Source organism: Hylobates moloch, unplaced genomic scaffold (genome assembly GCF_009828535.3).
Source record: "Hylobates moloch isolate HMO894 unplaced genomic scaffold, HMol_V3 SCAFFOLD_3, whole genome shotgun sequence".
Lineage (NCBI taxonomy): Eukaryota > Metazoa > Chordata > Mammalia > Primates > Hylobatidae > Hylobates > Hylobates moloch.
The window spans coordinates 102,380,813-102,405,776 of NW_026652278.1; the positions used below are offsets into that span (position 1 = coordinate 102,380,813).

The window sequence follows — 24,964 nt, forward strand, 5'->3', positions numbered from 1 at the left end:
GACTTCAAGAACCAACCTCATTCCTTGCAAGGTGCTTTAGTTCTGGCAGTCAGGGCGGCAACGAAACAGAAACCTGCCCCGCCTCTGGGAGAGAAGGCGGATCCCTAACTCCAGCTATCTCCAAGAGCAACATTGCCGCAGCACTTCCGGGACGTAGTGCTGCAAAGGACGCCGCTGTTATACGTCACTTCCACGGCTCAGCGTTAGGCAAGTTGACCTCACTGTTATAAATTAGTGGTTAAGGTTAGCTATTATTGCCACTTTTCCAGCGCTAAAGGCTGTTTTGGAAGCAGTGTTGCTTGTTCCGCGGGTGACTGGCTTTTTTTTTTGCAAACCAGTTATTCAAGTTTCTGGTCTTTAAAAAACCCTGTGGCGTTACGGTAGCCGAGGAGGTTCCAGCGCGGCGGAAGTACCCCGCGGGTGGGTGTGTGCGCAAGGCCAGGGCCAGAGGGGCACGTGGCGCCGGTGAGTGGCCGTAGAAGCCGGAGGGTTTGAAAATGCTGGATGTGGAACCCAGCTGCCGGAGGGAGGGGGGGAGGAAGGAAGCGGGTGCGGTGCGAAGACCTTGCTGTCTGTAGGGGGAGGAGATACTAATCCTGGGGCGGCAAGGCTGGTGTGTGGTCGGTCGGCGCTCACGAGACCATGGAGAAGTAAACTCTTCACCCATCAGGTTGGTGGTCCTCACTGGCTGTCTGACCGTGGGTGAGGTGACAGGGCTGCTTTTGTCCCCTTTATGGTGTTCTCACCGCGGCTCCGAGGGGTTGGAGTGTACTCAGAGGCCACAGTGATGAGAAGACACGGGTCGTTTTTTTTCATCAGGGAGGAGAGAGAATGTCTTTTCGAGGCGGAGGTCGTGGAGGCTTTAATCGAGGTGGTGGAGGTGGCGGCTTCAACCGAGGCGGCAGCAGCAACCACTTCCGAGGTGGAGGCGGCGGTGGAGGCGGCGGCAATTTCAGAGGCGGCGGCAGGGGAGGATTTGGACGAGGGGGTGGCCGCGGAGGCTTTAACAAAGGCCAAGACCAAGGACCTCCAGAACGTGTAGTCTGTATGCAGTCTTCAATATTTAGCCTATTTGAAGGAGTAGTGGTGGGTTGGGGGTTTGTGTTGTTAGTCAGCAAGTTTGGGATACACAAGCCTGTGGAGAATGTAGCATTTAAGGGTGGGGTGGGGAGATCAAGAAAGCTGAGGGATACTTAGAATGCATCATGGAGGTGGAACTTGAGGGTTGACAGGAAGGTATTAAATAGGTAATCATGAGTACTTATCCCTAATTCCCCGATTTTACAGATGAGAAAACTATGATTTAGAGTTAAGGTTTTTTTGCTAGGGTCATAAGGTTAGTGATAAGTGATCAATTAGTGATACAGCTGAAATACAAGCTGGGTGCGGTGGCTCACGCCTGTAATCCCAACACTTTGGGAAGCTGAGACGGGAGGATCTTTTGAAGCCGGGAGTTAGAGACCAGCCTGGACAATAAAGCAAGAGACCCTGTCTGTACAGAAAAGAAAGAAATACAAAGCCAAGTATTCTGACTCCAAAGCCCATACTTTCTATTACTGCTCAAAAGTAGATAAGTGAGAAAACAATTTGCCTGAGAGGGAAACTGCCAGAGAGGAAGTCGAGAAAAAGACCCATTTAGGGTAGTTTTAGAGTAATTAACAATGAGATGGGAATGGAAGTCACAGAAAGTGAAACTTTCTACATTAAAGAGGAGAGAGGGTGAAGAGTGTCTAATTAAGAATGGGTTGGATGAGTATGCAGGATGGTTTGAAAGGAGCAGTTTCTGGAATAAAAGGTCCCAGCCCACAAGCTGTTGTACCAGTCCATACATGAGACCTTGAGAGCCTGAATCAGGATGGTGACAGTGAGGAAAAAAAGGAAGGGTTAGATAGGAGAGAGATTTCCAAGGAAACAAAATTGGTAGAACTTAGCTAATGCCGATAATAAAGGGTTCCAGGTTTAGAGCTTGGGTGATAGGAATGAAGAGTTGGTTTTGCAGGAATGTGGTAAGTGTTTTAGTGTGAGGTGACAGTCTAGTTAGAAATAAAGGTAGTTATTTTGAGATTCCAGATGTCCTTGAAAACAATAAATCATTGTTAAAGAGGTGGTAGTGGGAATGAGAAAGTTCTAAGGCAAGAGAAAAAAAAAGAATGAAGGCTGATTCTGTTAGGCATTGAAGAAAAGGAAGAACCAAGAGAATGAAGCAGAGTTTTGAATCAGATAATAAGTTATAATAAGATAACTGTTACAGGTTGAATAGTCTCAATGTGCCAGGCACTGTTCTAAGCACTTGACATTTGTTATACCATTGAGTCCTTACATTACTGTATATTAGGTATAGCTATACATTATATGTTATTAGTGCATACTAAAGATGAGACACTGAATTAGAGAGAGGGTGGGCAACTTATTCTAGGTCACATAGCTAGTGTGTTGTGGAGCTGGTATACCAGCCCAGGAAGTCCTAAGACTGTGGTCTTCTGCCTCAGAGGAGAGCAGTTATGATGAGGTCCCAGGTAGCCAAGAAGAAAGCTTCCAGAAGTAGTCGGTCAGTATCGTTTGAAATAGTTCTATGTTTTAACATTTTCTTGTCCTGTTTCAGTATTAGGAGAGTTCCTGCATCCCTGTGAAGATGACATAGTTTGTAAATGTACCACAGATGAAAATAAGGTGCCTTATTTCAATGCTCCTGTTTACTTAGAAAACAAAGAACAAATTGGAAAAGTGGATGAAATATTTGGACAACTGAGAGATTTTGTATCCTTTTTCATTGGAAGGCCTAATAATATTCAAAGGTTGCTATTTGTATTTTTCTGAGGCGGCAGTTAAGTATAAATTAAAGTTGTTGCTTCATTAAATTAGACAGGATTGCTACAGATTGGACCATGAAGGAGAATCAAGGGGAGAATGTATTCATCCATAGATATTAAAATGACAGACCCTAGAATGGTGACTTTTTTTTGGAAAATTCTATTGATGGTGGCTATTTGGGTAAGTACTACAGGATTAAGTTGGCTGATTTGGATGTAGTGGTGCCACTGGAAATGTAGAATTAGAAGTTGTTTGGTGCCCCCACTACTCTGGAAACTCCTTCCTTCCTTTCTGTCTCTCTTTTTCTCTTTCTCTCTTTCTTTCTCTCTCTGTTTCTCTATTGGCTTTCTCTCTCTTGCTCTTTCCCTGCCTTCTTCCCTCCCTCCCTTCCTCCCTTCCTTCCTTTCTTTTTTCTTTCTTTTTTTTTTTTTGACAGAGACTCACTCTGTTGCCCAGGGTGGAGTGCAGTGGCACGATCTCATCTCACTACAACCTCCGCCTCCTGGGTTCGAGCAATTCTCGTGCCTCAGCCTTTCAAGTAGCTGAGATTACAGATGAGCGCCACCATGCCTGGCTAATTGTTGTATTTTTAGTGGAGGTGGGGTTTCACCATGTTGGCCAGGCTGGTCTCAAACTCCTGGCCTCAAGTGATCCATCCGCCTTGGCCCCCCAAAGTGCTGGGTTTGCAGGTGTGAGCCACAATGCCCAGCCCCTGGAAATTCATTTCTTATCTTTCATATATATGTCCGTACATTCTAACCTTGTTTTTGAAATTATACATGAATTCAGAACATTCAATATCGTCTTTCATCTTGATTGCTCATTTTTTCCTTAATAAAAATAACAGTATTTTTCAGTTAAATTGTCAGAGAACATGAAGGCTTCATCCTTTAAAAAACTACAGAAGGTGAGTCAAACTTATGATACTTGGGATCCTTGGTTTTATAAAGGAATGACCTATCTTAGGAAAGTCCTGCTTGGAGCACTTGAGACTTTCCCCAACGTATCACTAGTAAAGCTCTTAAACTGAAATGTTCTGTGCTATAAATATTGAACACACTAATCTTTAAAAGTGATTTATTTGATACAGCCTTTAGAAAGTAAAAATTACAACTTTTGCCAAAATCTGTAAACTGCTAGAGTAAGAGTTTTTTGTTTATGTAAAACTCTCTTATTGAAAAGCTTTCATGACCAAACATTCTAGGTAGAATCTTAATTTATAAAACTTACGTTATTTGAGAGGCCGTAGGTACTAAGTGATTTCACAAGAACTTCAATAACATGGTAGATGCTGTGAAGGAAAAATACAGGTTGCCGTGAGAAGCTTTGTAGTGCCACCAACTTTTTAGTCTGTAGTGTTTCCTGAAAAAGTGAGCTTGAAGCTGAGGCCTGATTGTTGACTAACAGTGATTTCCACACCTGGTTGCATGTCAGAGTTATCTTGGGGAGCTTTTAAGAAGATGTACCTCTAGTTTCCACTTTTGGAAATTTGACCTAGGAGCTCTTAAGTAGGGTCCAGGATTCAATTTTAAAAAGGAAAAGCACTTGGATAATTTTGATGTAGTTAGGCAAACACTTGAGAGCTGCTGAGCTAGTCAGAGGAAGAGGAAAGTGCATTCCAAGTAGAGAGAACAGTATGTGCAGTCTCTGAGAGCACGCAACTGAAAGGATACGAAAAGGCAGACATATAGGTTAGGAATGAAACATTTAGGAGAGGTGGGGAAAGTTGTGAATTAAGACCAGAGAGGTAGGAGGGGGTTTGATTAACTTAAGCCTTCAGGTGACAGGAAAGAGTTTAGACCTTAGTTTCAATTGTGTTTTATTTTTGAATAATGGGATAACACAGTTAAATGAATGCTTCAAAAGAATACTGGGAAGATAAAAAGGCACCTTGGGAAGAGGTCAATATTGTGTGAGAGGGGCCAGATAGGAGGCTATAATAGTTCTAAAAGAGGTGGTATTTTGGACTCGCTAGTGACAGTGGAAATGGAAAAAATGGATTTATGAAAGGTACAGGAAGTAGAATCAATAGGACTTGGTAGTTGACTAGCTATTGAAATTGAAGAAGTAAAAAATATCACCATCTTTCAGATGTCTGACATCAACATCTTTGTGGGTGATGGTACTGATTAATGAAATGGGCAACAATGCAGAGGAGGGGGATTGGGGGAAGATAGTGAGTTCGGTTTTGGACATAGTGAGGTTGAGGTACTTGTGAGACAGTCATGGTCAGTTTAAAGGAAGAGTCTAGACTGGAAATAGAGTTGGGAATTTGTTAAGTATACAGACAGTACATGAAACAGTGTAGGAAGAAAGAATGAAAGGAAAAGAGCACCTATGAAGAGTTTTGGGGTACCTCTTAAAACTAAAGTTCTGTTAGTGGAAACTCAGAAGTAATTGCCAGTTAAAAAAAAAAAAAAAGGCAAACCACAACCCTGTCATAAAAGTGGTATCACAAAAATTCAAAGAGTGTTTCCAGGAGGGACTGCTCAGCTATGGCAAAACGCTGCAAAGTATTCATTGGAAGACAGCCACATAGACATCACGGAGTCATGGAGCCAGTGCCTTGGTGGGCCCAGGAGCCAGAATGGATTAGGAAGTGAGAGGGAGACAATAGCTTGTTGTTAGCATATGGCTACCGGTTGTAGAAACCTTGGCAAGTACTCAGGGGATTGACTGCTTCTGGCATGCCTGGAGCTGTTGAGCCCAGAAAGAAACAATGCTGAAAAGGGATTCTCATCTTGTGACCTGAAAAAAAAATGCTGGTAATAGCCACTTAAATTCATCAGAATCCCTTAAATCACTTAAATTTCTCAGAATTATTTATTTGGGGGCTTATTGTTTAGTTTTTTGGGTTTTTGCTTTTTAATTACAGATACTAACTTGAGTACATTCTACCTCTCCCGGTTTCCATAACCCCTGCTATGTTGAGATTCAGCCCTCCTTACCCAGCCTGCACTATTATGAAGTTTGTAGACCAGTGCTCTCCACTTGAACTTTTTGTAGTGATGAGAATCCCTGCCCAGTAAAGTAGCTCTTAGCCACATGTAGCTATTGAGCACCTGAAGTGTGGCTCATATAACTCAGGAACTGAATTTTTAATCATTAATTAATTTAAATATAAGCCAACTGTGGCTGGTGGCCACCATATTGAACAATGTAGATCTAGACAATATTTTTGAGACGATGGGCTGTGAAGGGAAGATGAGTAATATCTAGGTGATATCTAGAGAGGGATTCAGAGATCTTATTAATATATTACAGTTTTGAAATCCTCATGTGTTTTGTGTAGAAGAACTATGATACAATATGCTCTTTACATCTCATTATCTGAGAAATGTCGTCTTTAACCCCAATTATAGGATGGGTATAGTTTCTGTATATCCTTCATTACTTTGTGTGTTCAGAAGATACCCTTTTGATCCTTTATTAAAGATTTCAAACAACTAGTATGGGAATGCTTACTAAAATTATTCTGAATTTTAATGCTATGTTTTAAAATAGTTTTATTTTTCTTAACGGCAGTTCTGTTGAGTGGAAATGTTAAATAATCTATTTCTAAAGAGAAATGATATTGAATTGGTCTTGATTTTTTAATATGCATGTAATGCTTATTGTGTGCCAAAGTACAAGTGCCTTATATACATCACTTTTTTGATCATCACACAAACATGTGAGATAGATACTCTATTCTCTCCATTTTACAGATAAGGAAACTAAGGTAAACTAACACAGGAATAGAAAACCAAACACCACATGTTCTCACTCATAAGTGAGAGTTGAACAATGAGAACATATGGACACAGGGAGGGGAATATCACACACCTGGGCCTGTCGGGGGTTAGGGGGGAAGGGGAGGGAGAGCAATAGGGCAAATACCCAATGCATGCGGGGCTTAAAACCTAGATGATGGGTTGATAGGTGCAGCAAACCACCATGGCACATGTATACCTATGTAACAAACCTGCATATTCTGCACATGTATCCCAGAACTTAAAGTGAAAAAAAAAAAAAAAAAAAGAAAAAGAAACCTAAGGTAGTAAGAAATTAAGTCTCTACCCAGGGATACGTGGTAGAAAGTGGTAGGACTGGGGTTTGAACCCAGGTAGTTTTGACTCTATCATGTAGCTTCTTAATGATTATACTATACTATCCCCCAAGTTGTACACTAATTGCTTCTATTATGTTTCCAGTTTTATATAGACCCATATAAGCTGCTGCCACTGCAGAGGTTTTTACCTCGACCTCCAGGTGAGAAAGGACCTCCAAGAGGTGGTGGCAGGGGAGGCCGAGGAGGAGGAAGAGGAGGAGGTGGCAGAGGTGGTGGCAGAGGCGGTAAGTTACTTGGGGAAAATTTCTAATGAAATTAGCTGTGACTTTCACAGCGAATTCATATAATAGAATTTAGCTTTGTACATAGCAAACCTCCCTTATGGTTCTTTTTATTAAAGCTGCTTTCAAATATTGGCAGATTGTCCATAATAATAATGCTTCATTTCAACAACTTACTTAAAAAGAAGAAAATCTACTAAAGTATACTTTTGAGGGACTTCATTTCTTTGGGTTATTCATGTTTTCTTGGGCATTTTAATAAACCATAAGATTATCTTAATTTTAATTCCTTAGTTATTAATATTATTGAGTGTAGACTGCATGCTGAAAGCTGGTCATACATTCTTTTAATTTCCATGTATATATTTTTAATACTCAGCGAAACCTTTTGACATAGATGATATCCTTATTTTATGAATGAGGAAATGGAGACTTACAGAAATTAATTTGTCCCAGTCAAACAATTGGCAGACCAAGAATTAAAATGCATATCTTCTGATGTCATATCAAGAACTATTACTAATAAATTCATTACTGTGATCTCACTGTTGTGATGTATGCCTTTCCCCCAAGGTTTTGGAGTATTTTGATGTATGCCTGTTTTGATGTATGCCTTTCCCCCAAGGTTTGGGCACATTCATCATTATGGATAGCTAGGTGATGAGCAGGGCTCTGGGGAGTGGGCGAGTGGTGGGGTAATGGGCAGAGCCAAAGTGGAAAGGGAGAGGAGCTGAAAGTTGGGCTCGGACAGCTTTTGTTACTGGATCAGAAAAAGAGAAGGAACGCCTCACTTTTGGCATTTCTTAATTTAATCACCATTTCACTCTATAAAGGTATTTTTTTGTGTCCATATAGGTAGGAAAATTTTCAGGGGTACCTTCTTGAGAATTTGATGAACAGAGATTCCCCTATTCTCATTTGATGTTGAGTATCATTTAACATTTCAAAAAATTCACAGCTGTCTTATTTTTTTAAAACTCTTACTTATGTAGCTCAATTGACCTTAACTATCATATTTATTATCTTACCCTCAGAACAAAAGCACCCATATCTGCCACCCTTTGTTGTTAGGATAAAAAGCCACAGTTCCATCAAACTATCCTTAGTTGAATCAAAAAAGTATTTATCATAAGCAAGAGCTAAGGCAATAATCATACATTTAACAAGACTGAATCATACTTTAAAGTAACAAGTTTTTCTAATTTATTGAAATGGAATAATCTGGGGTTTTAGCCTGTTGCCCAGTTGGTAAACTAGTATAGTTTCTCCATTTTTATCTTCTAAAATTTTTTCCATGATAAAATATGTGAATCTATATTTATTCATTATAATTAGTTATTGTATTGATCTTTTTAGGCTTATCAATATAAGAGGTTTTACAGTTAATAACTTAATGTTTATTTATATTATATTGTTATTTAAATATTTTGCATTATTTAATAAATTTTTTTAGGTGGTTTTAGAGGTGGAAGAGGAGGTGCAGGTGGGGGCTTCAGAGGAGGAAGAGGTGGTGGTTTCAGAGGTGAGTATTTTAAAAAGTCTTTAAATTGCTTAATTTTTAAAATTGATATTATCTGGCATTTTCTGTTTTTACGTAAGTTTAATTTTCTCTGCCAGCAAGTGTATAGAACACCATGGTGTTCTTTGCTTAGCCTAATTTGTGGTTTCATTTTATATCACTTTTTTTGCCTTTTCTTTTCAATTTTTTCGCCTAATTCTAATTTGTTTTGCTTTATTATTAATTTGAAAAATAAAGGTGTAATATGAATGACAGTTAAATTTGGTAAAGTATGTTTGCTAAACATTATTGGAACTAATGCTGATTTTAAACTTGAGATTTAGGTTATAATACTATTAAAAATCCATTTTCTGTGCCCTTAATACTTTAATTTTCTCTTAATCAGGGAGAGGACATTAAGTGAAACAGTTGACAGACATCACCAGTTGACTTCTGCATTAACCTGCATGATCTGTTTCTACTATGGATTAGAAACTTGTTTCTTGAACAAGTCTTGAAGATCTTGGTCATTTTATGACAATGGATCTAAAATGTCAGCATCATGCAAAGTGCAACGGAATAGTGAATTTTGCTCTAAAAGAGCATGAACAAGTCTTTCTAATGTTTTGTACAGTGCCTGGCACTCTGTGGGTGCTCAATAAATGGATAGGAGTTTTCATTTGAAGCATATTTGAATTTTTAAAATAAAGTGTTTTATTCCCTTAAGTTATTTAGAGTGTGTTTATTAAATGAAACCCATTTTTTAAAGTAGAAAGGAATAACTAAAGCTTAAACCCAGTGAATTGCAGATCAAGAAAAGGATTTGTTTATTTATATTACTGATCTTTTAAAAAATAGACTACTGTAGCAGTACTTTAAAATAATTTACAAGTTGACACCGCCTTTCAAAACCCTGGGCTTTTACGTATGAGAAGATAGCTTTGTATTTGCCTTTTGTATTTTAATACATAAATCAGTTAAGCTGTTTCTCTAATTGCAATTAATAATTGATTTAAAAATTTTCCATATTAGTAATGTATTAAAGACAGAGTAGCTCTGTTGAAGTGAAAACTATAGCAAGAAATTTCTAAAAAAACAGTTAATTTTTCTCATCCAACATAAATGGAATATTAACAGTTTTACTGAATGTTATTTTATTTTTACTTTTTTAAAGGGACTCTAAAAGTTTAAGGTGTTATATACTACACGTAAATATTCGTGTAGTATACTACATGAATTCGATTGCATACTACATGTTCAGATTGCTGGGTAAGGATGTTAAAAATGAAATTGGTTTTGGTCACCATTGCTAGTGGATGTAAAGAAATGACTGTGGTAGCAAGTTAGAATGCCATGATATGGAGCCATTTACTCTGCCATTCATTTTTCACTTCTCAAAAGGAATGATGTTTCTATATCATTTGTTAAATTTTCTAACATGCTCATGGAGGAATGCTCTTGAATGCTCATTTGAGGAGCATACAGTGTTGTCTTTGTCAGTATTTGGGGTTTTATCTTTTTCTGATTGATGGAATTGCAGCAGGATGAATACATAGGCCATTAATATATATGATGAGCAAATGTGTTGAAAATTACAGTTTTTACAGGAATAGGCAGTTATGCTTTTACAGCTTAGGACAGGAGATTATTTGATTTAGGACTGTGGTGATGAAATTTTCATGGAGTGTTAGGGCCAGGGCTTTTGCTCGTGGTTTGGAAAAGATGTTAGTAAGCACCAAAGGGTGATGGCATTGTCCCGAGGACAAATAATAATAGTGCAACATTTCTAGAGTTTGTTTTTTTAACATTAAAAATAAATCTAAAATGGCAATAATGGAAATAATGTATAGATCAGTAGACAAACCACTTGGAAATTTTACCTTTTAGCTTATATATATCTTTTGGTCACTGTCCATCTTTAAGCTTTTATTTCCGCATCTTTTCCTTTTTTTTCCTTATAGTTTCTGGGTTTATTTATTTATTTATTATTATTATTTAAGACGGAGTTTTGTTCTTTGTTGCCCAGGCTGGAGTGCGGTGGTGCAATCTCGGCTCACTGCAACCTCCACCTCCCGGGTTCAAGCAATTCTCCCGCCTCAGCCTCCCGAGTAGCTGGGATTACAGGCATGCACCACCATGCCCAGCTAATTTTGTATTTTTAGTAGAGACGGGGTTTCCCCATGTTGGTCAGGCTGGTCTCGAACTCCTGACCTCAGGTGATCCGCCTGCTTTGGCCTCCCAAAGTGCTAGGATTACAGGTGTGAGCCACTGCGCCTGGCCTAGTTTCTGGGTTTTTTTGAGGCATTTCATTTTGAATCAAGTTCACATGTATTTCTAAGCCTTATCCCAATATAGCTTTTCTGTATCACCCATGAAGGAAGCATAAAAAAGAACTTTGAATGCATGTACCTCACTCATATCAAAACTTTCATCTGCAGCAGAAAGCTGACTATCTGAAATTATATATTTCTCAGTTCTTAGAAATAATTATTTCTGGAAAATTTTTCATGGATGCTACAACTAGGTATAACTTATTACAGAAAAAGAAGGTAGTATGACCCAAAGCAAATTCAAAAATTTTAAGTTTTGTTTTGCATACTGAATGAAAGAAAAGACATAAAAGACATTTTAAAGGGAGTGATTTCATCTTGGGTATTATGTTTTTTGCTCTAGGGTCATTTGAAAACAATACTGATGAGATTCGCTTTTCTAGTATAGGTATAACAATATTACATTTATAAAAATGTGAGTACTGGTAGCTATAAGATTTGGGACAGATAAATCAACCTGTTCATCTTGAGTTTATACACAGGCAAGAGAACTGAGGCAAAAGGATTATCTTAGGTTTCTCCTGTGCCATTCTAGGATTTTTATAAAATTAAACTAAGTGGGTAAATGTAGCCCTCTAGTGGTTCTGTTTTATGCTTACACTGTTAACTTTGGTGCATCTAAGCATTTCTCTAATGTTTACTGATTTTAGGAAACTGAGGAGAATCAGATTTTAATAATGTTAATGGCATAAAGAATATGGGGAAAAAAGGTAATAGGGATACCTTATTATTCTAACAAAACATGTTCAGGTTGGTTTTCAGGTTGTAATGTGATAATCCAGAATATTTTTATTCTGTACTTTACAATATCAGTGATTGAATTCAGATACTTTGGCAAAGTATACAATGATTACTATCATCAGATAATATTAATTACTCGTGCATATCAAACTATAGGGGAAATTAACAGATGGATGGTGGAGTTGATCATGTTATATCCATGGTATGAAGTACATAGCTACTAATAAATTAGACTTTATTAGATTCTGGGTTTATTGACTTGGATATTATAATATAGCCTTACGGGAAAACAAGTTGCAAAGTTGCATTATATATATACATTTGTACTTATTTTTTCCCTCATTTTTATTTATAAGAAAAAAGTGGAGGAAACCTCAAACACTTGTATGAATATGTGTATAAGCAGAGAAAAGCCTAAGAAAGGATATGCACCAAACAATACTGGTACCTTTAGGAGAGTGAGATTTGGAAGTAGGAAGGAGACTACTTCTTTATCACTGATATTTAAATTGTTAAGAAAAAAAAGCAAAAGGAGACGAAATGGAAAGACTTGAATGGTCAACAGAAAACAGGGACCTTAATCCGAATAGTTTTAGAGGACTAAGGCTGGCTCCTATACTGATTTCCTGAGTTTGTTTATTGTTAAATAGGATGTGTGTGCTTGATAATCTCCTTAGATAGAAGACTGATGCCCAAATAGGTTACAATGTGTGGTGCTTGGTATTTCTTTTTGTTTTGCTAATAAGCTTTTCCCTTATTCTGGGAATTAAAGTCCTTTCCTCTTTAGCCCAATTAAATTTGTTAAGGGAGGGCCTCTATGAAAAGGCCCTTCTTTGAGGTCTCTAAGTGGAAATGATTGGTCCTAAAAAATCTTTCCTCAGTAGCTCATAAAGCAGTTCATAATTATCAAAGGCTTATTATGAAGGGTGTCTCGGTATCTTCCCTCCAAAATGCTGAGAAATAATTTAGGCAACAGTTCAGACTCTAAAAATGAAGATGGCTCGGTCTTTTCACAGACTGAACACAATATTGTTGCAACTTACTTGATTATGGCAGGTATGGATATTTAAGTAACAGTTATCTTTCTTTAGAATGGGTGAAGAAAGGCAGAAGTTTTCAGCATAAGGCATGCATCGTTTCAAGTTCCATATTATTGGCCAACCTTGACAAGTCATTTATCCTGACTTGGCTTGCTTGTTGGTAAATGAGGACGATGATATTCTATTTCTGGGCTGTAAAGAGCAAATAAGAGAATGTGGGTGAAAGAATAAGTGAAAGCATTGTTAGTGATGGCCATTGTCACAGGTTATTTTGAATTTTGATAAATAATGTAAGAGCAGTGAAGTGGGGCTGAGAAAAGTTTTCTGTGTGATAAATAGTTCTTTTATAAAAATCTATGTATTTGGTTATTGCATTGTTAAAGTTTTTTTTGGAGAAGAGTATGCACCATGGCAAAAATATATTTTTATATCATTTACTATTCTTATAACCCTCATATTTTTGTTCTTGGTGGTAGAATTTAGCTAAGAACTTAAAGGTTCTGGAAAGAAAAAGTCCTAAGAAGACAGAGCAGAGTATATTGTCATTGAAGACAGAGTCTGAAAATTCAGCTTGTTCCAGAATGCTTATTAGAAAACTCTTGAGTTTTGGATTTCATCTTTTAGTATATTTGCAACTGTGAGCAAGTTTCTTCCCTTTTTGTTCTTCCATTTTCTCATCTGTAAAACAAGGATAAGAGTAAGTTACCTGTCATGATTGTTATAAGGAGTAAAATTAAGTGACACATAAATGCCATATAGTAGGTGTTGGACAAATATTTGTTTCTTTTTCCCTTTCCTCCTCACACACTCGTTGATGTGAAGGATTGTTTGCAGAAAAAAAGGGATGGGGGAATGACAGAAACTTTTTATCTTTTTAGTGTATCATTGAATTGTGTAACTTTTATATTGAGCAATCACTTAATTTTCAACTTTATACTCTAATGAGTTGTAGAAGTAACTGTTATATTGAGTTCATTATTTTTTGGATTGACTTTTATAAAAATTTTCAAACATTCAAAAGTAGAGTGAAAAGTATAACACATCATCCTATACCCAGTTTATAATTGTTTAGTTTCTTCCTTATAATTCAGTGTATTACTTCTAGTACTAGAAATTGAGTTCCTCAGTTAAGTTTTGCGATTTTAGTGACATGTTATCTCGTTCATTTGAATACCTCTGTATGATAAGTACTAGACAAGTTCTAGTTTTTTTGTAATTGCAAAAAAGACTGAGAAAATCTCCTAACAATTACATGGAAATACTTTGTATACAAGTGTTTGGTTTAGTTAGTTATTTGTAGATGACCAAAAAAAGAAAAAAAATCCAAAAAACAACCAAAACTATCCTTTTTTGACCTGCTTACAAAATTAGCATGCAGGAAATATTCTATTTAGTTCTTATCTCTGTAACAGTAATAATAATAGTAATCTTACTACTACTGCTACTAATGTTATCATTTGAATACTTGCTATATACCAAGCCCTGTTCTAAAACCTTACACGTACAGAATAATTCATCCTTACACTAATTCAGTAAGTTACTCTTCAGTTTTATTTCTGTAGTTTGCACAGATGAAGAGCTTAAGAAACTTGTCCAGCACACACATCTACTAAGTAGCTACACCAGGATTTGAACCCAGGCATTTTGGTTCTAGAGCCCTCACATATAAATCCAAGAGTCAGCTTTATCAAGGTATACAATGAGTGTGTGTGGTTTGCTTGTGTTTCTGGTGGATCCACTGAGGGAAGCATATCTGACCTCTTCATGCTTTTGTTCTGCCCCTGTATCAAGCATCTATTTTTCTTTAGATCCCCTAACTTTCCTCCTTTAATAAAACTCACTTAAAGTTGCAAATCAAAACAAAAACTATGAGGAAAGGGTGTAGTGAAAGCATTTATTTCATTTGTTACTTTTACCAAGAGCGTATTTAGATTTTTTATTTTTTATTTAATTTTTAATTTGATCTTTCATTTATATTTTGGCTCCTATAAACTGTTACAACTTCCAGTGCAACAGACATTTTGTTAATTTAGTGTCCTTGAGCACTCTGCCTTTCCCCAATTAAGGCTGGGAGGTAAGAGGACATGGTGAATTTGAAGATCTGAAATAAACCATTATGGATGAACTGTAAAATGAAGGGTGAGAGGTTGAAAAAGATGGCTGAGTACCAGACAGTGACGAGCCATGTAAGTTTTAAAGGTGACAGGGAGTCACTGAAGGGTTTGAAATGGGAGTGACATGATCTGATTTGCGTTTTAGAAATGTGCTATCGTGGTAGCTAAGAGACCACATAGGAGGCCATTGCAGTGATTCTGAGGAGGGAGTAATCGTAGTGGGGACAGAAAAAAGTAAATACATTCAAGAGCTAGAAGGTGGAATTGATGATTGGATAATGGGATTGTGGGAGAAGGAGAGAAGTATCAAAGATGATGCCTAGGTTTCTTTTTTGAGCCACTGAATAGATGGTGATGCTCTTCATCAGATGGGAGCACACCTGGGGAAGAAGAGGTTTGAGGCAGGAGAAAAAGTCTCTCAGTTCAGTTTGAGAGGTGTCCAATAAAAAGCTGGACACATGGGTTTGAGTGTCTGGAGGCTGAAAAGTATCAGAGTATAGCCTTGGGTATGAAGAAATCACTCAGAGTATGTGTTAAATGTGAAAATAAAGGGATCTAGGACAGAAGGTTGGACAATGCACATATTTAATAAGACATAGATGGAGAAAGAAAGGCCAGGAAGTAGATCAAGAAGGGTCTGTCGAAGAGATTGGATGGAAGTCACGGAAGACAAGAAGGAAAATATTTCAAGAGTGAAGGAGAAGTCAACATCAAGTGCTACTTAGTGTTTACACTGACTGTGAAATGGGACTTAACTAAAATCTAACAACTAGGTGATCTATTATATACTCATTACAAGACCTACAGCTGTGGAAACAAGGCAGCATGCTTGGCACAGCTACAGAGAGAATAGAGAAAAGGGCTAAACTGTTTAGTTCATAACCCCCATTATTTCTAAGACTCCCAGAATTATAATTCCTTTATTCTGGTTGCGTACTTGGTAGGCAGCAATTTACTGCACTGTTTTTATCTAACTTTAAAAAGTCGTTGAATTTGTAGCTAGCCCAGAAAGAGTCTTCATTTCATTAAATTCTTCGGAGTGTATCTTGTATACATGCTACAATCCTAGATGCTAAAAATAGGGCCAAAGAATCAAATTTGCTGTCATTGTGTGCTAATTATCTTGAAGGAATGATAGAAATTAAGCAATATGGGTTTTAGTTGTAGCCCACTTATTAAATAAATCTGCTGTATGTCACGTATTCAAAAACCACAGAAATCATGAGGAGCCTGAAATCTGCATGAAAAGACAAGGAAAAGTAACAGTTAAATTATATAGTGTTACATAAGACTAAGTTAATCATAAGCAAGTAGTTCGGAAATTTAGGGAGGAGAGGATAGTGTGGGTAGGATAAGGCTTAGGGGCTTGAACTGAAGTTTGAAGGATGGATGGCATTTGGATAGGCAAAGGGAAGGAACAGGGTGCTCCAAGTGGGAGAAATATGAGTCAAGCATGGTGTATCTGGGGAAAAACTAGAATGGAGAGTTCACTTGACAAGTGTAGAAATTTGCTTCTAGAGAGTGACAACAGATTGAGGCAAAGAGCCTGGAATATCAGGTTGGGACATTTGGATTTTTATCCCACAGCCAGTGGGAAATACCACAAGTTTTCCGGAGGAGAAGAACCATGGTTAAGTCTATGTTATAGCAAGCTGATTCTGCCAGAAGCAAGGAGGGGAAAAGAACAGGAATCTGGAAGGTTAGTGTAACAGGCTAAGGCAGAAGTTCTGACTGAAGTGCCAAGATATGTTAAAAGTTTTTACTGAGCTGATGTTGTATGTTGGTGCTTGGAAACTGTCCCTCTCTGACAATAGTTGGGGATTGATCACCAAGTAATTCTTTTCTTGATGGGGAACTCAACTCTATTCCTGCTTGTTGCGCAACCCTCCTTTAGTCTCTAACAATCCAGTAATGATTCTAGCTTCTTGGCTGAAATCTATTCACACCCCACCCCCTCACATCCCTTTAGGATCTAGTATGCCCATATCTGGCTTATGCCCTTTACAGCATGTAGGGTATGTTGAACATGCACATCCAGTACACTCAACAGTATTTCTCAGTGTAAAATAATACAGTGGCATTCTGGTTAATAAGTTTAGTTATCTGTCTATCTCAGTGCAACCAATCTGGGGCACTGACAACACTGAGGTTCTGGACCTGCAAGCAAAGAGTCAGAAACTTGATTAAGGTGGTATCAGCTGTGAGGCTTCTCTATGAACCAAAAAGCTGGCTCAACTTCCACTCTGATAGTCAAGTCTTGTAGTATGCATTCTTCTATTGGGGTAGTGTGTGTGTGTGTGTGTGTGTGTGAATGAAGAATTTGGACATGTTGAGTTTCAAGAAAAAGTTTGAGAAAGGCAACTATCGAAAAAGAAGAGCCCCAGGCCCCAGGAAGGAAGAGGAGGAAGTTAAGCTGCCAAAAAGACGGTATGGTCAGTCATACATTTGTCCTAAAAATCAACAGGAATGGTATGAAAGCCAATGAAGGAGTTTCAAGGACAGAACACTCAATAGCGATGACATTAAAACCAACCTTCAGTGCTGCCTTGTGCAATTAGCAGATTCTTCGTGTTTTAATTTTCTCATTTCTGTTTCACAGAAGGGATGTGAAGATGTTGCATACAGTTTTAAGAACAGCAGGAGCTCTTCAAATAAATGAACTAAAATAGATCTGTTATGTTTTTAAAGGGGCTTAAATATTTAATTTTGAGTCTACTTTGAAACATTCAAATTAAACAAAATGCATCGTATTTTTGTGTGTGTTCTCAGGTATGATAAGTATTATCAGCAACATAATAGTTCTGGGCATCTTCATTAAGTACAAGGAACTTCGGACACCCACAAATGCAATTATTATTAACCTGGCTGTTACTGATATAGGGGTCAGTAGCATTGGCTATCCCATGTCTGCTGCCTCAGATCTGTATGGAAGTTGGAAATTTGGATACGCAGGCTGTCAGGTATTGGCAATCATTGGAATGAAAACAAAATAAATAGATCAAATAAATGTAAATTTAAATGTCTAAAAAGGATCCCAAGAGTTTAAATTGAATATCGTAGAATAATAGATACAGTGCTTTTATGGAAAACAACAGAAGTGACTAGGAGAAATTAAATCACCAACCATTGTTATATTTTCAAAATTCTCCCAACCCAAAGGAAGAAACAAACAAAACAACTAGCATTCAACTAAAGAAGAGTGCTGATTTGCATATTCAAATAAGTATTTGCATATTGCAAATTAAAAAAGAAATACCCTGCTTTCATCTGAAACAATAAAGTAGTGATTTAATCATAATATTATGGAAGATAGTTAAGCTACCATGTTGAATTTTTCCTATAGAAAGTCCTCCATGAGAATTGCTACTAAATGTAATTTGTTATTTTTTAGTAAAAAAGAAATGAGTTAATATTAATTTGCCTTAAGATAGTAAGCAAATATTACTTTTGGCCTAATTCTTTTAGCAGTTTACTATCATAAGCCAAAAACTATAGAGAATAAAATGAAAGTAGTAGTGAATACTGAATAACCACGTAAGTACCAACCAGTTTTGTTAAATCTTAATGTTTTGCAATCTGTGCTTCAGATTGTTTTTCTTTTTAAAGATATAAAACTATACAGATAATGATGAAGGGCACCACATACCATCTTAAATCTTATTCCTCCCATGCATGTTTTTCTTTCTAATATATGTGCACATAAACCAGATACTGTCTAAATACTTTAGGTTTTGTGTAAATGGTATCATATTGTTTGCATTATGCTATTTCCTTTCATTGTTAGATATTATGTTTTTGAGGTTTATCCATGTTGATGGATATGACTGTAAGTCATTCATTTTAACTGCTATATAATATTCCATTTTGTGAACATAGAAAGCCCAATGTATATTTTCATTTTACTCTTATTGGACCTTTGTTCCCATTTTTTTTCTTTTCTTTTTTGAGATGGAGTCTCACTCTGTTGCCCAGGCTGGAGTGCAGTGGCGTGATCTCCGCTCACTGCAAGCTCTACCTTCCGGATTCACACCATTCTCCTGCCTCAGCCTCCGGAGTAGCTGGGACTACAGGTGCCTGCCACCAAGCCCGGCTAATTTTTTTTTTTAGTAAAAACGGAGTTTCATCATGTTAGCCAGGATGGTCTTGATCTCCTGACCTCATGATCTGCCCGCCTCAGCCTCCCAAAGTGCTGGGATTACAGGTGTGAGCCACCGTGCCCAGCCCCCCCGTTTTTTTTTCTATCGCAGACAAGGCTTCAATAAATGTTCTTATATATGTCTCCTTCTGCAATATGTGAGTTTCTTTAGCCACATTGCTTAGGAGTGGAATGGTTAAGTTGTGGAGAATGTTCATCTTCAACTTTATCAGAAGTAGCCAAATTGCTGTCCAAAATAGTTATTCAAATTATGAGAACATCTATTACTCCACATTCTCCTTAACATTTGGGATTGTCAGACTTTTAAATTTTCATTTTCATGAGTGTGAAATGCCATCTTATAATCAGTATTTCTTTGAATATTTATTGTGGTTGTATGTCTTATGTTATAAACATTCAAATGCTAATGGGCTTGTGTGAATACTCCGTTCATCATCTGGCCATTTTTCTATTGCGTTTGTCTTTTCCTCCTGTTGAATTGCCCATCTTCTGAATACTAGTCTTTTGCTGGTTTGTGGTTGTTCTGCACTCTGTTCCTAGAGTGTTGTAAAGAAATTTCACTGTAAGTCTTAAAATTTTCAAAAAAGTTCATTTTAGTTAATGAAATTACAAACTACTTTCCATAAATTCTTTTATTAAACCAGTTATAATTTGACAATGAAGATGTATTTTAAAGTAGTAAAGTAAAAAACCTTTAGTATAGTTGAGATATATTCTAACAATGGACAAAAATCTAAATGTTTCTTGGGAGGGTGTTTAGAATGGTAGAGTCTTTTCAATTTTGGTTTTCAGGTTTATGCTGGATTGAATATTTTTTTTGGAATGGCAAGCATTGGATTACTCACGGTTGTGGCTGTGGACCGATACCTGACCATCTGCCTTCCTGACGTAGGTACAACACTTTTCTCAGCTTTCTTAATGAATCCATTTCTTGACTAATGGCCACTCAATATATATACTCTAAAATATAAACCTAATGGTTTGTAGTTAGGGTCAGTTTTATTTCTCTGGCAATAATTGTTCAAATGTTTCAGTGGCTTCCTATTGTACTTAGAATAAAATCCAAATTTCATAAGGCCATTCACACTTTGAGGTACGGTCCAAGCCCAAAGTGAGGGCTTCGCATCTGCTGTTTTGCTAGGTCTGGAAAGCTACTCTTCCTGCTTATCCTCTGGCTGATTCTTTTCTCATTTAGGTTTCAGCTTAAATGTCTTTTTTTTTTTCCGGAATGTGAACTTCTGTAGATAGGCTTAGTAAAAGGGAGAATATTTTTGTTAATTTTATTTGGTGTTGCACTCACGTTTTGGCTCCTAAGGCCAACCAAAGTGCTCTGTAAAGAATCTACTTGATTACACTTACGAACAAGCAAGTTTAAAAAAGTGAGTCCCATTAATGGCAAATGCTGCTAATATTTCCTATGCCTGATAATAGGGAGAAGAATGACCACTAACACTTACATCGGCTTGATTCTGGGAGCCTGGATCAATGGCCTGTTTTGGGCTTTGATGCCTATCATAGGGTGGGCTAGTTATGCCCCAGATCCTACTGGTGCTACGTGTACCATAAACTGGAGGAAAAATGATAGGTGAGAGACAAGTTTACACTTTATAATCAAATGCTTCTAATGTAGACATTTTCTCACCCTTTCAAATTTAAGCTCAGATCATGTGTTCTTCATACAGAAGGTGGCAAAGCACTTCCCTGGTAGTGATGATGTGATTCTCAGTTCAAAGTCGGAATTGAGAAAAGTGACTTATGCTTGTTTGCAAGTAAAGGTCATCCAGCTCCCTTTGTCTCCTTTACCCCATTCCTTCCTCCCTCCCCTGTGTTCTCTCTTAAGGCAGCAATGCAGGGTACCAATCACCCTTCCAATATTTGCACATCTCAAAGATAGGATCATGAGCAGGAAAAGGGTTAGTGAAGCTAGACAGAGTGTGCAGTTCTGGCAAAAGCCCAGGCTGCCTCCCTGCTGTCTTTTCAAGATGGTCTGGTGTTCAAGCACATTCTGAGAACTGTGTAGCAAAAGTACAGTCACTGCAAAGATTTGCCTGCTAGTTAGTGAGGCTTCTTTATATTTTCCAGGAACAAGATGATAATTTAGTTCATTAAAGGAAATGAAGGATGATATAAAAATGAACAGAAAATTTCTAGATCTCAAACCAGATCTAAAGTTTCTTCTGTAGATTCAGAAAGTAAAGGCTGGGCACAGTGGTTCATGCCTGTAATCCCAGCACTTTGTGAGGCTGGGGCAGGAAGATCACTTCAGCCCAGGAGTTTGAGACCCGCCCGGGCAACATATTGAGACCCTGTCTCTACAAAAAAAAAAAAAAAAAATGTGGAGGGTGGTGCGGGGGGCGGGGGGTGGTGGGAAATTAGCTGGCTGTGGTGGTGTATGCCTGTGGTCTCAGCTACTCGGTAGGCTAAAGTGGAGACTGGCTTGAGCTGGGGAGTTCAAGGCTACAGTGAGACGTGATTGCACCACTGCACTCCAGCCTGGGTGACAGAGCAAGATTATGTCTTGAAAAGAATTAAAAGTAAATAATTTAGGCTTTATAGCCCAGATATTCTGTATCACAGCTCTTCAACTCTGTCATCGTCCTGTAAAACCAGCCATAGCCAGTATGTAAATGAGGGTACATGGCTGTGTTCCAATAAAACTTTATTTACAAAGATGAGTGAAAGGCTGAAATAGGCCTACAGTCCATAGTTTGTCAATTCCGGGCCTAAATGAACTAAAAGTCAAATATACTTCTAAAACTATTTAACAATATAATGACTACCAGTATTGTTTTTAATAATTATCTCCTCTTTCCCCTTCCCCTGTTTAGGACATTAAATGAGCAATCATGATTGCCTTTTCTTATTTTCAGATCTTTTGTGTCTTACACCATGACAGTTATTGCGATAAATTTTATTGTGCCCTTGACAGTGATGTTTTACTGCTATTACCATGTCACGCTATCCATTAAACATCACACTACCAGTGACTGCACTGAGTCCCTCAACAGAGACTGGTCAGATCAGATAGATGTAACAAAGGTAAGAGATCAAAATCCTTGAAAAATTGTTGTCATGGAGCTTTTACCCACTCATAGTTGAAAGAGTCCCTGGGACCACCGCAGTCTTCTCTCCCTCATCTCCAATTCTCACCCCCCAGCTCTTTCTTCTGTGTTTGCCTCCTTATTTCTTTTTTTGCTTTTGTTTTTGTTTTTTGAAATGGAGTTTCACTCTTATCGTCCAGGCTGGAGTGCAATTGCACGATCTCGGCTCACTGCAACCTCCGCCTCCCAGGTTCAAGTGATTCTCCTGCCTCAGCCTCCCCAGTAGCTGGGATTACAGGCACCTACTGCCACACTTGGCTAATTTTTTTTGTATTTTTAGTAGAGATGGGGTTTCACCATGTTGGGCCAGGCTGGTCTTGAACTCCTGACCTCAGGTGATCTGCCTGCCTTGGCCTCCCAAAGTGCTGGGATTACAGGTGTGAGCCAATGCACCTGGCCACTTGCCTTCTTATTTCTGAATGATATGCTGTTTGCTGTTTTGGATATTTTTGTTGGCCATCATCTCTTGATTTCCTACTATGGATGATGAGGATTTATTCTCTTACACCACCCACCTGCCCAACTCCTCCTCCACACCTTTCTCTCTCCTTACCTGTCAGTATAATGTTAACAATATTTGGTTAGATAAAGAGGCTCTTTCTCTGCTCTCAGTATGTTAAAACACACCACAGATGTGATGAACCTTATCCTCTTCTTGGAGCCATCCTCCTGGTTCCCTGGGGCCTCTTGCTCTGGTTTGAACTGATTGCTCCTGAGGACCGCTGCTCAGAAAGCCAACATCCTCAGGTCTCCCTTCATCACCAGCTCAGGATGCTTTCACCTCCTTCCAGGGTCAAATTCCCTGTTTTCTGGAATGCTTGTCTTCCTTTTTTTTTTTCTTAGTTTATTTCCTCTGATTTGGTGGAGCACATTCTTCAAGTAATTCCTGAGGCTATGGGAGAGGTAAATATTTTTATGACTTTGCATGACTGAAAATGTCTTAATTTTACTATCTTATTTGACTGATTGTTTGCCTGGTCTAGAATTCTAGGTGCAAAAGTAATAGAGTTTTGAAGGCATTGCTCTACAGTCTCCTAGCTTCCAGCATTGCTGCTACAAAGGCTGATGGCATTCTGGTGGTTGATGCTCTGTGGTGATCTGTGGGTTCTCTCTGGAAGCTTATAGGATCTTCTCTATGTCTCTAGTTTTCTGAAAATGTATACTGATGCACCTTGGTATGAGTATTTATCCAGCGCTGGGTACTTGGTGAGTACTTTCAGTGTGGAGACTCCAGTCTTCCTCTTCTAGGAGATTTCTAGTATCATTTCTCTGATTATTCCGGTCCCTCTGTTTTTTCTTTTCTTCTCTTTTCCTGGAATTCCTTTTATTTAGATATTTAATCTGCTAGATTTATCTTCCAATTTTCTTAAATTTTCTCTCCTATATTGTCTATTTTTGTTTGTTTCTTTTGTGGTTGTTGTTTGTTTCTTTTTGTTTCTACTTTCTGGGAGATTTGCTTAACCATATCTAGGTCTAGGATAAGGGTGAGGATAGTGAAGGCCAACCCTTGGGTGCAAAATTCAAGCAAGCACCAAAAAACTCATTAATAAAAAAAAGTAGTTTAATCTAGTACTTAAAGAACAATATTAATGTAAAAATTATGTTGAACAAAATAGAAATTTTAAATAAAAACAGGATCCAACCCTGCACTTATATAATTCACCTGATTCACCTCCCCCTGATCCCAGCCTGATAATATCATACAACCTTTCTGTAACATTTTTAACATTCTACTCTCACTTTTACAGATAGGATAAAAACCATTTTTTTTTTAATTTCCAGCTTTTATTTTAAGTTCAGGGGTATATGTGTAGGATGTGTAGGTTTGTTACATAGGTAAACGTGTGCCATGGTGGTTTGCTGCACAGACCATCCAGGTATTAAGCCCAGCATCCATTAGCTGTTCTTCCTAATGCTCTCCCACCTCCATCCCTCTACCCTTCGACAAGCCCCAGTGTGTGTTTCTTCCGCCGTGTGTCTGTGTGTTTCCATCATTTAGCTCCCACTTATAAGTGAGAACATATGGTATTTGGTTTTCTGTTCCTGCATTAGTTCGTTAAAGATAATGGCCTCCAGCTCCATCGATGTCCCTGCAAAGGACATGATCTCATTCCTTTATGGCTGCATGGTATTCCATGGTGTATATGTACCACATTTTCTTTATCCAGTCTATCATTGATGAGAATTTAGGTTAATTCCATGTCATGTCCATGATTGCTATTGTGAATAGTGCTGCAATAAACATACATGTGCATGTGTCTTTATAATAGAATGATTTATATTCCTTTGGGTATATACTCAGTAAAAGAATTGGTGGGACAAATGGTATTTCTGTCTCTAGGTCTTTAACGAATTGCCACACACAATCTTCCACAATGGTTGAATTAAGTTATACTCCCATCAAGACTGTAAAAGTGTTTTTTTCCCACAACCTCACCAGCATCTGTTATTTTTTGACTTTCTTTTAGCAGCCATTCTGACTGGTATGAGATGGTATCTCATTGTGGTTTTGATTTGCATTTCTCTCGTGATCAGTGATGAGCTTTTTTTTTTTCATGTTTCTTGGCTGCATGTATGTCTTCTGTTGAGAAATGCCTGTTCATGTCCCTTGCCCACTATTTAATGGGGTTGCTTGTTTTTTTCTTATAAATTTTTTTAAGTTCCTTGTAGATGCTGGATATTAGACCTTTGTCAGATGCACAGATTGCAAAAATTTTCTGCCATTCTGTAGGTTGTCTGTTACTCTGTTTATAGTTTCTTTTGCAGTGTAGAAGCTCTTTAGTTTAATTAGATCTTATTTGTCAACTTTTGCTTCTGTTGCAATTGCTTTTGGCATCTTCA

The 24,964-nt window shown here is 37.9% G+C and overlaps 1 protein-coding gene across 3 annotated transcripts in view; it reads left to right on the forward strand.

Moving 5' to 3' along the window:
- Positions 1-201: 201 nt before the first annotated feature.
- The window catches only part of RRH (retinal pigment epithelium-derived rhodopsin homolog), a 29,099-nt gene continuing 4,336 nt past the window's right edge, over positions 202-24,964 (forward strand). The window contains exons 1-10 of one of the 3 annotated variants that reach the window (XM_058436637.1): positions 527-670; positions 820-1,045; positions 2,603-2,757; positions 3,659-3,718; positions 7,005-7,146; positions 8,597-8,665; positions 17,636-17,826; positions 19,815-19,914; positions 20,454-20,607; positions 21,893-22,061. In XM_058436637.1, the coding sequence (XP_058292620.1) occupies positions 832-1,045; positions 2,603-2,757; positions 3,659-3,718; positions 7,005-7,146; positions 8,597-8,665; positions 17,636-17,826; positions 19,815-19,914; positions 20,454-20,607; positions 21,893-22,061 (1,254 nt within the window). In that variant the 5' untranslated portion in view covers positions 527-670; positions 820-831. Of the gene's footprint in view, positions 466-526; positions 671-819; positions 1,046-2,602; positions 2,758-3,658; positions 3,719-7,004; positions 7,147-8,596; positions 8,666-9,047; positions 9,368-12,560; positions 12,769-17,635; positions 17,827-19,814; positions 19,915-20,453; positions 20,608-21,892; positions 22,062-24,964 lie in introns of those variants that run through there. The other 2 variants (XM_032145425.2, XM_032145344.2) reach the window with 2 other exon arrangements.